Source organism: Copadichromis virginalis, linkage group LG5 (genome assembly GCF_057382275.1).
Source record: "Copadichromis virginalis isolate Kocher_CV1m ecotype Utaka linkage group LG5, C_Virginalis_male_GT1.1, whole genome shotgun sequence".
Lineage (NCBI taxonomy): Eukaryota > Metazoa > Chordata > Actinopteri > Cichliformes > Cichlidae > Copadichromis > Copadichromis virginalis.
The window spans coordinates 19,923,526-19,937,623 of NC_140622.1; the positions used below are offsets into that span (position 1 = coordinate 19,923,526).

Consider the following 14,098-nt stretch of genomic DNA (forward strand, 5'->3'; position numbering starts at 1 on the left):
AATAAATAATGACCCAGTGTAGTCCATCATGTGCTGTTCATTCATCTGAGATTGTATTTTATAACCTGGTCAGTTTTCATAGTAAAACATCAGAATTTAACTGAAGAAGCATCTTAGATGAGGGGTGAAAGACTGCAATGACCTGGATGAGCGAGAACCTTTACAGACTATTGAAAAGGGGATAAACTCTTTTTCTTTCTTTTTTTTGACATGACTCGACAATTTTTGAGAAGGAAAAAAATGATCTTATAAAAACGTGATAAAGGATGGGTGGTCAAAAACATGATTCCACCATAATGGATATGCCCATGTCCATTAAAGTTTCACTGATATATCAGTAGTCTGATATATTGTCTGAGACTGGCCTGTTACCAGTGAATTACACTGTACTGATATGCAGTAATATTGAAATATGAGCAGGTTAACTTCAGCACTACCGCCACCTACAGATATATATATTTATCATAATTTTATTAGTGCCCGCCTTAGATTCATATCAGTATTAGGGTTGGGTTCTGATGACTGTTTCCTGCATGCTTGCAGCTACTGTTTGTAACCTGATGGGTTTTTTTATGTAGACTTTTATTTAGAAAAGCGTGACACACTTCCCGTCTGACCTCCTATCTCGCGATCATTCGCTGCTGTTTACGCGGCTTAGCTGCACGACAGTCGTGCTCCACAAAAATGACTTCTGTAATGAGATTTCTGAGCTCTATAGTAAATATATTATGCATTCCGCTTCACCTGATTCACGCCGTCGGCCTGTACGGAATATACAAGCGTATTTTCCCAATTTGTATAAATCGGATGGCGAAATCGTACAATAAGAAGATGCACGATAAAAAGAAGGATTTGTTTTGCGTTTTGCCAGAGTTCAAGAAGGCTGGTGGGCAGCTCACAATTTTGGAGATTGGCTGCGGCACAGGTGCAAATTTTGAGTTTTATCCGCCTGGTAGCAGATTGATCTGTACCGACCCCAACCCGCACTTTGAGAAATATCTGACAGAAACTATGGCCAAGAACGATCACCTGAGATATGAGAGATTTGTGGTGGCGTCGGGGGAGGACCTGAGGGCAGTGGAGGACGACTCGATAGATGTTGTAGTCTGTACCCTGGTGCTCTGCTCTGTGGACGACGTGAGCCAAACCCTGCGAGAGGCACACCGCATACTGCGACCAGTGAGTGGGCTTTGCAGCAATTACTTCAGACTGAATCGAGTCCATATTAAACACTGATTGGCAGCCATGCTGTTTATGTTATTATTTGTGCTGCTTCTCTTGGGGGAGAAGAAGACGCTTCGTATCCTAAGAGTCTGTCGTTGTCTAGAGTCAATATATTTTCATGAAAGTTATAATTGTCGAAGTGTTCTCTATCGCTTTAACAATTGTGAGCTTTAGGACACGTGATCGTGATAAGCGGGTACTGCCACCTTCTCTTGGTGGATTTTACTGCCTTCCAGCTGTGGTTCTGCATCAATCAGTAAAAGTTGAAGAGTCATCAAGAAAACAACTGCAGTGTTCACGCTTTAAAAAGTTTATCATCATTTTCTGTTTGATTGTACAACATAAACATTACTTAAATTTATTAGAGACCACCTGTTATATCCAACAGCAATACTGAAATCAGTTCTTAGTTTCCAATATCAGTCCAATAGGCACTAAGTCACTAGATGGACAGTAATAGCACTTTGTACCATGCACCTTTTTAATCTGTCTCCAGTTTAAGGCATTTAGGTCTGTTTTATGGGATTCCATATTAATTTAAAGCAATATTAATTAAATTATTAGATCATTATAGTGCATATATTTCTTAAGAATATTGTTTTATACATTACATTTTTAATTTATTGGATATGTGTGAAAAGCAATTTTCCTTGATCAAGAGGAAGACGCCCAATTTCCATGGATGTGTCAGATGCAGTGAGGTATTCTGTTTAACATAAAAAGCGATTTCCTGCATTTTGCAAGAAATGAATGCCAAAAACTGATTGCACCTTTGATCTCATGACAGGAATGTTGTTTCAGGCTGAGAATGACTTGGAGTAATTAATTAGAGATATGTTTGACAGGCCAACAAGTCATTTACACACAGTTTAAATACTGGCAAAGTGACTTTTACATGTATTTTACAAAAGTTCTTTACTTTAACAGTAAATAACTGTATTTTGGCATCTTATTAAAAAACAAATTGATGTTGTTGACCATTTTATCTATGTATTTATTTATTTTAACACAGTTTTTTTTCTCCTCCTCTTACCTCATGTAGTGTATTTTCGTTGTTTTTCCTATCAGCCTACCTTTCTGACATGTCTCCCCAATGTGATGTTTGTGTAAAGTTGGTCAGAAGGTTCCTTTGTGAGTGCGCATGCGCCATTAGCGTGCTGCCTGCTGTAACCCCTAATTTCCCTCGGGATGAATAAAGTATTCTGATTCTGATTCTAAATTTGAAGAGTTCCTGGATTAGAACAATAATTGCATTTAGCATTGAAAATAACATTTTGATTAAAGAGTTTGTACTAGTGGATTAACCATTACAGAAAGATTAAACCAGTGATTTTGGTAGTTGCTAGTATTGTTAATTTAGGCACTTGTGGCACTTGTAGGAGGTTAAAAATGTACACATCCCATTGAGACATGCTACAACATATAAAACAACACTGGTTAGAGGTTCTTGAATGGTAGGCTAAAACTCCTTATTGTTAAAATCCTGCATAAACATTTCACAAGGGTAATACTGGCAGCCATATTTTTCACATTACTACAAAGCATTGTGTGTCCAATGTAGGCTGTAAATTTCACTTCATGCTTGTATTAATAATTTTTTGAACAGGAAAAATAAGTTTAATGCTTGTAAGTACGGTGCTGTGAAAAAGTATTTGCCCTGCCTGAATCCTTATGTTTTTGCATATTTCTCACACTTACATGTTTGAAATCATTGAACAATTCATCAAAAATGTAATACTGGGCAAAGGTCATCCAAGTAAATGCAAAATGCAGTTTTTAAATGATGATTTCATTTATTAAGGGTTAAAAAGTTATCCAAACCTACCTGGCCCTATATGAAAAAGTAATCACTCCCTAAACCTGGTAACTGGTTTTTCCACCCTTGACAACAAGAACTGTTATCAAGTGTTTGTGATAACTGGAATCAGTCTTTCACATGTCTGTGGAGGAATTCTAGGCAACTCTTGTGTTTTAATTCAGCTACACTGAAGGGTTTTTGAGCATGAATGGCTGTTTATGGCTATGTCAAAGGATCTCAAACTTATTTCACTCTAGACTTTGGCTAGGCCACGCCAAAACCATCATTTCTTTTTTTTGAGCCATTCAGAGGTGGACTTGCTAGTGTTTCGGATTATCGTCCTGCTGCATAATCCAAATAACCTTGAGATTTAGGACATGAATTGATGGCCGCACAGTCTTAGGGATCTTTTTCAGTAAACAAATTTCTCAGTCTTTAGATGATGTTCTGTTTTTTGTTTTTTTTTCTGTCCTCCTGGATGAGACATTGATGTTTTCTTCGAGTGATTTTGGTAGGCTGGCCACAGATACAAAAGCTCACCACTGTTTTGGTTGGTTGTGTTTTTTTGTTGGGGATGTATTTTTTCTATTTATCAATTTGTGTGTTCTGTAGTAGATCTTAAGACGAAATGAGCGCCTACGTGTTTGCCAGTTAAACTATTAATTTACCACTCATTACCCAATATTGACACACTTTATAGTTTACATGTTAAATCTTTGTCGTGCAGGGTGGAGCCTTCTTCTTCTTAGAGCACGTAGCTGGTGACACCTCGACTTGGACGTACTTCTTTCAGCACGTTCTCCAGCCTTTGTGGTACTACTTCGGTGACGGATGTTGGATCGTCCGGGAAACATGGAAATATGTGGAGGAAGCCGGATTCTCTGATCTCAAACTAAGACACATTGAAGCGCCACTCTTCTTCATAATAAAACCTCACATCTCGGGCTATGCTGTCAAATAAATTCAGTCTGATTGTCTTTTTAGGGAGCCCCCCACCCCCTTCCAAAACACACAGACACACACAACCAGCTTCTGAATACGCTGAGCATTAACTGCCTTTTTCCTCTCCTATCATGTGACCACCAGTAATAGAAACCACCAGTCACCTTAATACTATTTTTTTATTAGAGTGAGCCATTAGTGTTGTACAAAAAAGATGAACACTAAAAAGACAACCTTACATAGACAGCACACAACTCTAATTTTGAATCCAGCTAAAGTGACAAATACATTGTGGTGTTTCATCCTCCATTCCTCATTCCCAAATTGCTTGCCGGGAAAAAAATTGTCTTAGTGTTTGTGAGCTATGGGGATTGATTTGTACCTTTTGTGATTAAAATCAGATAAAATTTATATTTTTTGCTGTTATTTAGGTGACTGTGTCAAAACAGCAGCAATTAAAAGTCTTTATCCCACTGAGTTTGTTTTCTTTCAAAGATTGGGAGGAACTTGGTGTTGCTTTCACTCTCATGTAGGCTGCACTGCATTTCCAGCACCTCCTGGTGTCAATGAGAGGCGTTGGTCACGTGTTAAAGATTATAATCTTTTGAGCTTCTTAAGTCGTTCATCTTCAGGTGCCACAGCAAAGTTTCAGGTAAGCTCGGTGAGAAATGAAGGTTTGTCTAATGAAATTATGCAGACTGCTTTGTTCAGCCTTGAGTCTGCCCTTGCACGCAATGCAGGTCATAGGGCTGCGTGGCATGTACAAACGCCTTTTTCCCTTGCTCGCCTACAATGTGACATTTTCATACAACGACAAAATGCACAGAGTCAAGAGGGAGCTTTTCCGAAACATGGCCAAATTTGCAGATACCGATGGCACCCTCCGCCTGCTGGAGATCGGGTGCGGCAGCGGAGCTAACTTCAAGTTTTACCCTCACGGCTGCACGGTGATCTGCACTGACCCCAACCCGCACTTCGAGAAGTACCTGCGGATGAGCATGGACGCAAACCAGCATCTGACTTACGACAAGTTTATGTGCGTCTCCGGGGAGGGCATGCGGGGAGTACGGGACGGCTCTGCGGACGTTGTTGTCTGCACCTTAGTCCTGTGCTCTGTCAGCAATGTGCAGCAGGTCCTGCAGGAGGCCCGGCGCGTTCTCAGAACAGTAAGTAACGTCTCGGTGCTGCCTTCAGGCTCAGTAGGATTTATTTTATTTGCTGCTAACGCGCATGAATGGCATTGTAGTCGGTTACATGAGGTCGGCTAGTAAATTCATTATGTGGCATTAAACACACTCGGTGTGTTATTACCACCATTTCCCGGCTTCTTGTAGAGCAGTGGACAACATATCCAATTTAACTGAGTCTTATTTACATCGCGTTACATCAGAACAACAACCTACTCTCAACATGCTTTACATCAGATGAGCCCCAGGCACTTGGCAACAGTGAGAAGGAAAAACTCCCTTTTAACAGGAGGAAACCTCTGGCAAAACCAGGTTCAGGGAGGAACAGCCATCTGCCACAACGGATTGGGGTAATTTTAACCCAGAAATCATCTTATGCAATGAATCTGGTTAAAATATATCACTGGCTGCTTAAAAAGTATTTGGCCCCAACTTCCGCCAATATGAAAAGCTAGGGCTAGAGACTGGGTAAATATCTGTAGCTCTAGAAGCCCTTCTTCCAGAAGTACTCAACATGTAGTATAGTCAGTGGCATCTCAAGTGATGAAATGAAATGAAGCCATTCTACAAAGTATTAGACTGGTTTCTCTGTGAAGTATCTACTTATGCAGATTTTGCATCATCTGTGGTTGACCCACTGAAGGTGATATTTTACCTGAACCTCACACGTCTTGCATGGCATTTGAACAACTCTGTTAAATATTTTAAGTTAAAATATGCAAAAGACCGCACTTTTAAAGTAGACTTCTTTTTCCCTTTATGCTTGTCAAGAATATTTTTTACTGTTAGCAAATCCTAAAATATCTGATAGATGTATGACTCCAATGGAGTCCAATGGTTATACTGGAATCGCCACACCCCTTCTTTGTCACACTTCATCTAGTTTGAACCAGTATCAGCCAGAAAGTCAGCCCCAGTGTATGTATAACCAGCATTACACAACCACACATGAACACAATGTAATCTTTTTTGCTGACTGTGTTTCAGGGTGGCGCCTTCTACTTTTTGGAACATGTTGTCTCAGATTCTTCATCCTGGACATACTTTTTGCAGTATGTGTTTGAGCCTCTCTGGTGCTTTCTCGGGGATGGATGCATGATTACCAGAGCAACATGGAAAGATATAGAGGTAGCTGGTTTTTCCGAGCTTAACTTGAGACACATTGATGCTCCAGATGTCAGTTTGATGATCAGGCCACACATCATGGGATATTGTATTAAATGACGGCATGGTGGACTGTGGAGTTTATATTAAAACATTCAGGTTATACAGTGACATACATCCTAAAGCAACACTTGTAATGGCCTGTCCAGAGTTCACATATGAATTTCAAACTACTAGTTGAGGTCCAAGTTCAGGCTGGGGGTTTATTTTGAAAGGCAGCCCATCTGAGTGCACACAAGTTTAAAATTCTGAAAAAAACCTGAAATTATTTTCATTCATCCCTGTAATTATAACAGATCTGCTTACATTTTTATTGCAATACATTAGCCACACTACATAAATTGAGTGAAAATATATTTATTTACACAATCAGCAACATTTCATTTACTGTTTTGTTCTCCTTTCCCTTCCCTCCCATGATGTATATAATAAATATTACCTGGACACTGTGCTTTTTTTCCCTGATTGTCTAAGGAACGGCCATAAAACACCCAAACAAACCACACTTAATTTTGTTTGTTTCCTTTCTCTCTTACCTTTTATATTGCATTGCACAAATATAAGGAATGACAATTGTAACATCTCCGTATAGGGAAATGAGGGGAAATGCTGGTTCATAAAATAAACAAAATATGTCTGTGTAGTAATTATATAGTCAAATTTCTGCAGATGTTGTTTAAGAAAAAAAAATCCAACAGCAAAGTTAAAAAAAAAACAAGAAAAAAAGGAAAGGGATACATTTAGAAACTGAGACTCAACATTAAAGCTCACAATTTCACATCTCCCATTATTAAAAATGTACACAACTATAAATGTTATAGCATTAGCATTTTTTAAAAACAGCAGGTGGAAAAATGGCCAATTTGTATTTTTTTCCCGAGTAAATGTCACTGCTATAAGTCACTTTTTTTTTTATATATCAAACAGAGTAAAAAAACAAAACAAAAAACAAAACCCTGTAGAATCTCAGCCTGAAATGAAGTGTTCCCAGAAACCCCATCACGTCCAAATGGCTGAGGTGCACCACTGTCACACTACGTCCCAATCCATGAACATTATTCACACAGGTTAACCTGTTTTAACACAATAAAGATCTTTTAATGTTTTGAGTTCTTCAATCAGAGTCTTGTTTTGGTTCTCGAGAACAGCTACGCGGTTTTCCAGGCATTTAACATATTCCTTTTTCTTCCGTCGACATTCACGGGCTGCCTCTCTGAAAACAGGAAAAAAAAAAGGGTTTCACAATGTGCACTATAAACTTATTGATACGGTGATAGAGGATTTTGTCCAATCCCTACCTCCCCAACTATAACTATAACCATAAAATGAATGTACACAAAGTAAAAGCACCTGGGGCATTTTCACACCTATAGATTGTTTTTTCGGGTCCAAATCAGTTGATGATTTTGTAAACTTATAGCTTTTTCATACAACTTGTTAAAGCTTCCCCATCCAGGCGGAATATGAGACCTTGTTTTACTCACAAATACACTGTGGATTTACCTGTTTTTTGCGAGCCTAATTTCTCTTTTCATTGTTGGATCATCAGTTTTAGTCTGGGACAGTCCCACAGGAGACGTCATAACTACAGTCTGAGGCAAGGAAGTGGATGTGGGTGCTGTGCGGATCTGGTACGTCTGCACTTCTCCTCCTGCACCTGTGTGGAACAATAGTCAAAGAATTACAACTGGAAAAACAAGAGTTTTGCATGCAGGCATGAGTTAAGATGCTTGATCAGTAATTACTTCTCAGTTGACCAGAACTATGTACAGTGGTATAGTCCAACAAGACATATGTTACTTCACTTGGCACACACGAGGAATTCTTGTGTTCACCTGAAATTTGAATTATTACTGCTCGGGTTTGTTGGCCTTTTTTCTACCCCTCTTATTTCAAAAGATTTCAAACCTATGTGACTCAACTAGCAGTTTGGGTTTGTTTTTCAAATAAACAATAATTAGACTGAAAAATAAAAAGACATCTTGTTGGAAGTAAGATGGTTCTTATAAAGAACCTTACAAGCTGTATTTGGCAAGTTACTACACACATACCACTGAGCAGATAAAATCTAAGAATGTAAAGATTTTCAGACACAAGGCCACTACACAATATGCTGCATGGTAGGTAAGTATTTAGTGTAGTATGTGTGTTTTTCCATATTCTACTGGTCCGTGGTATGTACTACAGGATGTTGGAGTAAGCTCCAGGAAGACTTGTGACTGGATTTACTTTTTTGATTGCCAATCCTACATTGTTCTTGTAGTCAGAGCCCCTTGATAAGGCACCGTCATCTGACCGGAACATGTTATGAGAGAGCATAATTTAGCTGAACACATTTAAGCTCACAAAAAAGTAATCAGGAAAAAACTGCTTGAAAACTCTGGCAAATTTTATTGACTCACCTTGTACAACAACCTGATTGCTAGGCACCAGTATCTGCTGTCCATCGGGTGTCTGGGCATACTGAAGGATGGTGGTGCTTGACTGGGCTCCACCAGAGTTGGCCATGGTGACAGCCTGAAGTCCCTGAATGCCTTCGGACCCTGGAGATGCCAGCTGGATTGTGCCATTTGCAGCTATGGTAACTAGAAAAAAATTACACAAAGAGTATTAGAAGCTGGTAAAGCAAAAGTAAAAGTTAAATTTTTTGTGAGTAGCTCAAGTACTACAAAAATTCTAACTTTCAGTATAGCGCTCCATGTATATAGAGCTCTTTTCCATATATATATATTTTACATTTCAAGGCAATTCTTAATTTTGCAATTCTTAATTTCGCAAGTCAGCGAGAAAGATTTTGTAGGTTCTCCTTTCAAGTATAACCGAAGGGAAAAGCTCTTACTGTACTGGCCGCTGCTGGTCTGGTAGATTGGTGTGGTTGGTACTGTAACACCCGTAACTCCTGTGGATGTGGGACTGCTGTCCTTTCCCTCAATGTGTGCCACTTCCTCTGCTGAAAGGTCATTCAGGATTTTTCTATAATGTGAAAAAATGACAGTTCCTGAATTGTTGTTTATTAAACAAGAACTGGGTTTTCAGTTTCTTTTTGTTTGTTTGTTTTCCTTACCGATATGAAGGCCGCCTCGCCAGTATTTCTCTGGTTTTTTGAGTTGCTGCTCCACTGTCTGATGAATCCTGTGAGTCTTCACTGTCTGTACCCAGGGCCTTGAAAGTAGGTGGTCAATTATGATATAAAAACAATTTAAGCAAAAGGTCCATTTGAAAATAAAATAAATACAGAGCTGAGAAAAGCAGCTGGTCTTACATGTGTATTTTGCCCCTGAGGGGACTGAATGACTGATGACTGTGCAGACTGGATCACACCCTGAACCTGAAACTGACCACCAGGCAGCTGCACAACAGCTACAGGAGAACCACCCAGTGACATCTGGAAAAAAACACAGAAAAGTTCTAAATGTCAAAAAACTGTATGTTTGACATAGTAGCTTGGTGTCAGTGAGTGTGTGTGTGTGTGTGTGTATACATACACACAAGTGTGCTCCGAACTTTTGAGAACAACAGAAATATTAATAAGGATATAAGGAAATTTTCACTCAAATTTACACACAACATACTTTTTATTTTTGCCATATTTAGCCACGAAGCTTCCTGTGGCACGCCGGTGTAGTTTTAGTAGAGGTAAATTCGTCTTTAATTGTTCACAAAAGCTTTTCCCCTCCCTTTTTTAAAAGACATTCAGTAGCAAGGGCAATATCCAATTAGTATGACTAAAAATAACAAACTATAAAAGGATATCTTAAGAAAAATTATCTTTAAAATTATTATTTATAAACCCGACAAGCTGATAACAATATGATTCCACATAGTTGCTTTTTGTCACATGTAAGTCTTCATTTATCCTCATTTGGACACCATGTACTTTAAGTGGATAGTTCATAGATATTGTGACCTTAATAGTACTACAGATATGAATTTAAACAGCTTTATGAAATAAGAAGCAAGATTAAGCCAAGCAGACTTACTACACTACAACCTAGAATGTATTTGGTTTTTTCGTTTCAATTTTTCTTTAACCCATTTTAAGTAAACAAATTTAAGGTGTGTGACAGCAAGAGTTGAAAACAAAAAACTTCATGAATGAACCTAAACATGAAGCTGTAACAAAAGGTCAGATATGCGCTTTCAGCCTGGCATTCATAAGTGGCCTTGTATTATCAGCAGTGCGAGAGCAGCTGTAGTATAGCAGTGATACTTCTTAATGCATTTTGAATCTATTAGTTACCTGGTGGCCTATCTGTGAGAACTGAGAGGTTGTGATGGTAGTGGGAATGGTTGCAGTCTGTGACTCAATGCCATTGCTGACCTGCTGTACTTCTTCCATAGTAACTGGGAAGAAATAAGTCATTACCGTTTCATAGTGGCGCTAGTGTTAACAACAACTTTCTGTGGCGGGGTGGTACGCCTGTGACATGTTGTAACCAATCCGCTGTGGCCTTCTCTGCTTCTTTTCCTCTACTACTTAACACCATTAATACAATCACTGTGAAGAATATATGAGCGGTCAAATCACAGTTTATTTAATTATTCTGCAGTTTAAAAAACATGAATTACAGCCAACTAAAAAAAAAAACAACTTCCTCTTTGGTTAGGTCGCGCTAGCCCAAATGCAACTAACGTTGCAAAGGAGTTACGAAACATGCCTAGGCCCGACAGTCAACAGTTTCAACTTTTTTTTCTTTATTCATTTATTGCTAATTTTACAATGTGCAACTTCCATCCCAAGCAAACGTTTTCGGGTGAAATAAAAGCTCCTCACTGCTAGAATGATCTAGATCACTAAGGTTACACTTGCTAGTTAACGGTAGCTAACGTACAGTAAAACGGATGTTGAGCAGTTTAAATCTTATAAATCGATTTCATAGCAACATCCGAGGCAAGTTTCTCTCCTCCGATTCAAAGGATGGACAAGCTTTTGTCTGAATGAGCAAATATGTGCAACTCTGTCACTGGCACGCAAGTTACCGCGTCAACAGACGTCAGCGATACGGGGAGCCATTAAGCTAACTACACCTTCCCTTTTCGTAAAACGGCGAGGAGTTGACGAAGTAGCAGCCGCCATTACCGCCACAGCCGAGCAGACAGCCACACGAGCACAAAATTGCCGGTCAGGCAGCTGAAATTTACCTTTTCAAATGCAGAGAAGCTGCTCTCGCTCACAGCGTGGACTTCCTGCGATTTGGGTATAGACCTTTGATCAAAAAAAGTAATCCTAAAAGTACTTAGCACCGAAGGCTAAAAGGCTAAAAACATAAAGATGTCAGCTAAAAAAATCGCTGACCACTTTTTTCCCAAAGGAAATGGGCGGTGCTGCTAAAGCAAAGACGCATTACGTAACAGTTTCTTTAGGCTTTGTGATTGGTGAGAAGAGTTTGAACAACTAGTAAACACAGAGAAATGAAAAGTTTACTTCATTATGTTTTCAGGGAATAAAGACAATTCTGACTATTCGAGCTGCAACATTTTCTGAGATGTTGACTTGAAGAAGGTTCATTTAAACGGATCAAAGAATGACAGGTGTGAAATGCTCTATCTGTGGACAGCCTCCTGACACATCTTCTCATTTGTTTTTGTCTTCATGTTAATGGTTAATATAGTTGACAACATTTTCTCTGATTCTTCTCTAGTTGTTGCTGATTATGCATTTTATATTATTCATGTAGTGCAGGTTCTTGCCACGTTCTACGCATTCTCAAATCAAAATTTGCACACAAAAGGCCAATTTTTTTTCTTGCTTTTAATGAGACAACAAACTCAACTATCTATGATATTACACACACACACACACACACACACACACACACACATATATATATATATATATATATATATATATATATATATATATATATATATATATATATATATATATGACTTTGTGCAGCGCATTCAAGACTAAATGTTTGCAACTTTTTAATGTCGTCCTTCTGTCCTTTTGAGTTTGATATCTAATTTGATTTTTCTTTTTATGATTCTGTCCTGATTTGATGATGCTAGTGTCTTCTTAGTTATTTTTGTTTTTTAATTATGTTTTAAATAGAAGTTGTAATTTTTTTACTATATCTATGTGATTTAGTAATCGATTGTGGCTCAAGAGTTGGGAGTTCGCCTTATAATCGGAAAGTTGCCGGTTCGAGCCCCGGCTTGGACAGTCTCGGTCGTTGTGTCCTTGGGCAAGACACTTCACCCGTTGCCTACTGGTGGTGGTCAGAGGGCCCGGTGGCGCCAGTGTCCGGCAGCCTTGCCTCTGTCAGTGCGCCCCAGGGTGGCTGTGGCTACAATGTAGCTTGCCATCACCAATGTGTGTGTGAATGGGTGGATGACTGGATATGTAAAGCGCTTTGGGGTCCTTAGGGACTAGTAAAGCGCTATATAAATACAGGCCTTTTTTTTTTTAACATTTAAATTTGACAAAAATATTACATATTTTTTAGATCATGTATAATGTAGTATGTTTTGTTGTTAACGCTTCTTAGACACTTGCCACTTTTATGTACGCATGTAATTTAATTTAGTTCACATGAATTTAATTTATATAATGCCAAATCACAACAACAGTCACCTCAAGGTGCTTTATATTGTAAAGTGTAGACCCTACAGAAAATGGAGAAAAATCCAGCAATCAAACAACCCGCTTGGCCAAAGTGGGAAGAAAGAACTCCTTTTTAACAGGAATAAACCTCAGGCTGAACCAGGTTCAGGGAGGGGGTTAGGGGTGAAAAAAATCTCAGTACCAGTAAAAAAAAAATCCCCTCTGAAGTCGCATCAATGGTTTGACCCATTTGCTAAAAGTTATGTTCATGTTTGTTGCATATCTTTTAAAAGACTGATATGTTTTCAGCTCGGAGTCAGTGACAGCTGTGCAAATGTAAGTCTCAAACTCCATGAGGCAATTTTTTTCAGATTTGACACAAACTGACACAGGCATGAACTAGTTATGGTGATTATGGTCAAGGTGTTACGGTTCGGCGTTGGCAGTGTTTTGTTTTGGCGTGACTGTTATGTGTTTCCTGTTTTACTTTGAAAGTCTGTGTTATCTTAGTGTTCAGTTTACGTTTCCTTGTCTCGTCAGGTCTGATTTGCCCCAGCTGTGTTTCCCTCCTGTGGTCCATTCCCTAATTGCTCCTATGTATTTAAGCCCTGTGTTTCTGTATGTCATGGTCGCGATCTTCCCCCCCCGTTGTAAATAGTTTGGCGCCTTGTGTTTGGTGATGTAAATAAATGTCGTATCTTGCTTTAAATGTCGTTTTGGGATTATTTTTGTGGAAGCCCGTATTGGTTTTTTTCTCGTGTGTTTTTGCCTTATTTTTACTTTTTCCTACGTTGCACCCCGGTTGCCTAGGCCGGGGTGTAACACAAGGTCATTGTGACCTTACAAAACATGTGCAAAATTATTGGTAGAACTGCAGAGCCTGTTACTTGAGAATATGACCCAGGTTATTCTGTAATAGGTTCAAAAGATGTATCCTATAGAAATACACTCACTAAATGTCTGTGTGCAGGTGTGCCTGCTGAAAATATGGCAGTGCAGAAAAGATAAGACTGCAGCTCTGTAAACCTACAGTGTGTCTAAGTGAGTGACTTATGTAATTTTTCACAGAAAAAAGGTGTTGAGTTGTTTTCACATCCTTTCAGAGAGAATCAAGACTTCTACTGCATATAGTGTGGAGTAGGTAGAAGTTACTGTAAATGAAGCACTTACACTTAACTTACACTTTGTTATGTGCTCCCATTCAGCAGCTCCTTAACAAAAATAAAAATTTAAAAA

At 38.9% G+C, this 14,098-nt stretch overlaps 3 protein-coding genes across 4 annotated transcripts; 2 read left to right on the top strand and 1 right to left on the bottom strand.

Annotated features, from left to right (window-relative positions):
* Positions 1 to 613: 613 nt before the first annotated feature.
* On the top strand, positions 614 to 4,437 carry tmt1a.1 (thiol methyltransferase 1A, tandem duplicate 1). The gene is made up of 2 exons (XM_085456527.1): positions 614 to 1,179; positions 3,750 to 4,437. The coding sequence occupies exons 1-2, from the start codon at positions 685 to 687 to the stop codon at positions 3,981 to 3,983; spliced, it is 729 nt and encodes a 242-aa protein (XP_085312653.1). The 5' UTR covers positions 614 to 684; the 3' UTR covers positions 3,984 to 4,437.
* Positions 4,438 to 4,553: 116 nt separating this feature from the next.
* LOC146709523 (thiol S-methyltransferase TMT1A-like) lies at positions 4,554 to 7,155 on the top strand. Its single transcript, XM_085456526.1, has 2 exons — positions 4,554 to 5,130; positions 6,139 to 7,155. The coding sequence occupies exons 1-2, from the start codon at positions 4,633 to 4,635 to the stop codon at positions 6,373 to 6,375; spliced, it is 735 nt and encodes a 244-aa protein (XP_085312652.1). The 5' UTR covers positions 4,554 to 4,632; the 3' UTR covers positions 6,376 to 7,155.
* Positions 6,499 to 11,710, bottom strand: atf1 (activating transcription factor 1). 2 transcript variants are annotated; one of them, XM_085456524.1, is made up of 8 exons: positions 11,458 to 11,710; positions 10,556 to 10,659; positions 9,578 to 9,700; positions 9,380 to 9,477; positions 9,155 to 9,288; positions 8,718 to 8,900; positions 7,819 to 7,972; positions 6,499 to 7,528 (listed from the first exon to the last, which is right to left on the bottom strand). In XM_085456524.1, the coding sequence occupies exons 2-8, from the start codon at positions 10,652 to 10,654 to the stop codon at positions 7,384 to 7,386; spliced, it is 936 nt and encodes a 311-aa protein (XP_085312650.1). In that variant the 5' UTR covers positions 10,655 to 10,659; positions 11,458 to 11,710; the 3' UTR covers positions 6,499 to 7,383. The 2 variants fall into 2 exon arrangements, with proteins under 2 accessions (XP_085312650.1, XP_085312651.1); XM_085456525.1 differs by lacking the exon at positions 10,556 to 10,659 and having other exon boundaries at positions 11,458 to 11,701.
* Positions 11,711 to 14,098: the final 2,388 nt, after the last annotated feature.

Excerpts from the sequence above, each read along its gene's own strand:
- tmt1a.1 (XM_085456527.1), top strand. The coding sequence starts at position 685 with ATGACTTCTGTAATGAGATTTCTGAGCTCTATAGTAAATATATTATGC. Across the intron at positions 1,180-3,749 it reads CACACCGCATACTGCGACCA|GGTGGAGCCTTCTTCTTCTT; the intron begins GTGAGTGGGCTT and ends TTTGTCGTGCAG.
- LOC146709523 (XM_085456526.1), top strand. The coding sequence starts at position 4,633 with ATGAAGGTTTGTCTAATGAAATTATGCAGACTGCTTTGTTCAGCCTTG. Across the intron at positions 5,131-6,138 it reads CCCGGCGCGTTCTCAGAACA|GGTGGCGCCTTCTACTTTTT; the intron begins GTAAGTAACGTC and ends ACTGTGTTTCAG.
- atf1 (XM_085456524.1), bottom strand. The coding sequence starts at position 10,654 with ATGGAAGAAGTACAGCAGGTCAGCAATGGCATTGAGTCACAGACTGCA. Across the intron at positions 9,289-9,379 it reads GCGAGGCGGCCTTCATATCG|AAAAATCCTGAATGACCTTT; the intron begins GTAAGGAAAACA and ends TTCACATTATAG. Across the intron at positions 7,973-8,717 it reads CAATCAGGTTGTTGTACAAG|GTGCAGGAGGAGAAGTGCAG; the intron begins GTGAGTCAATAA and ends TGTTCCACACAG.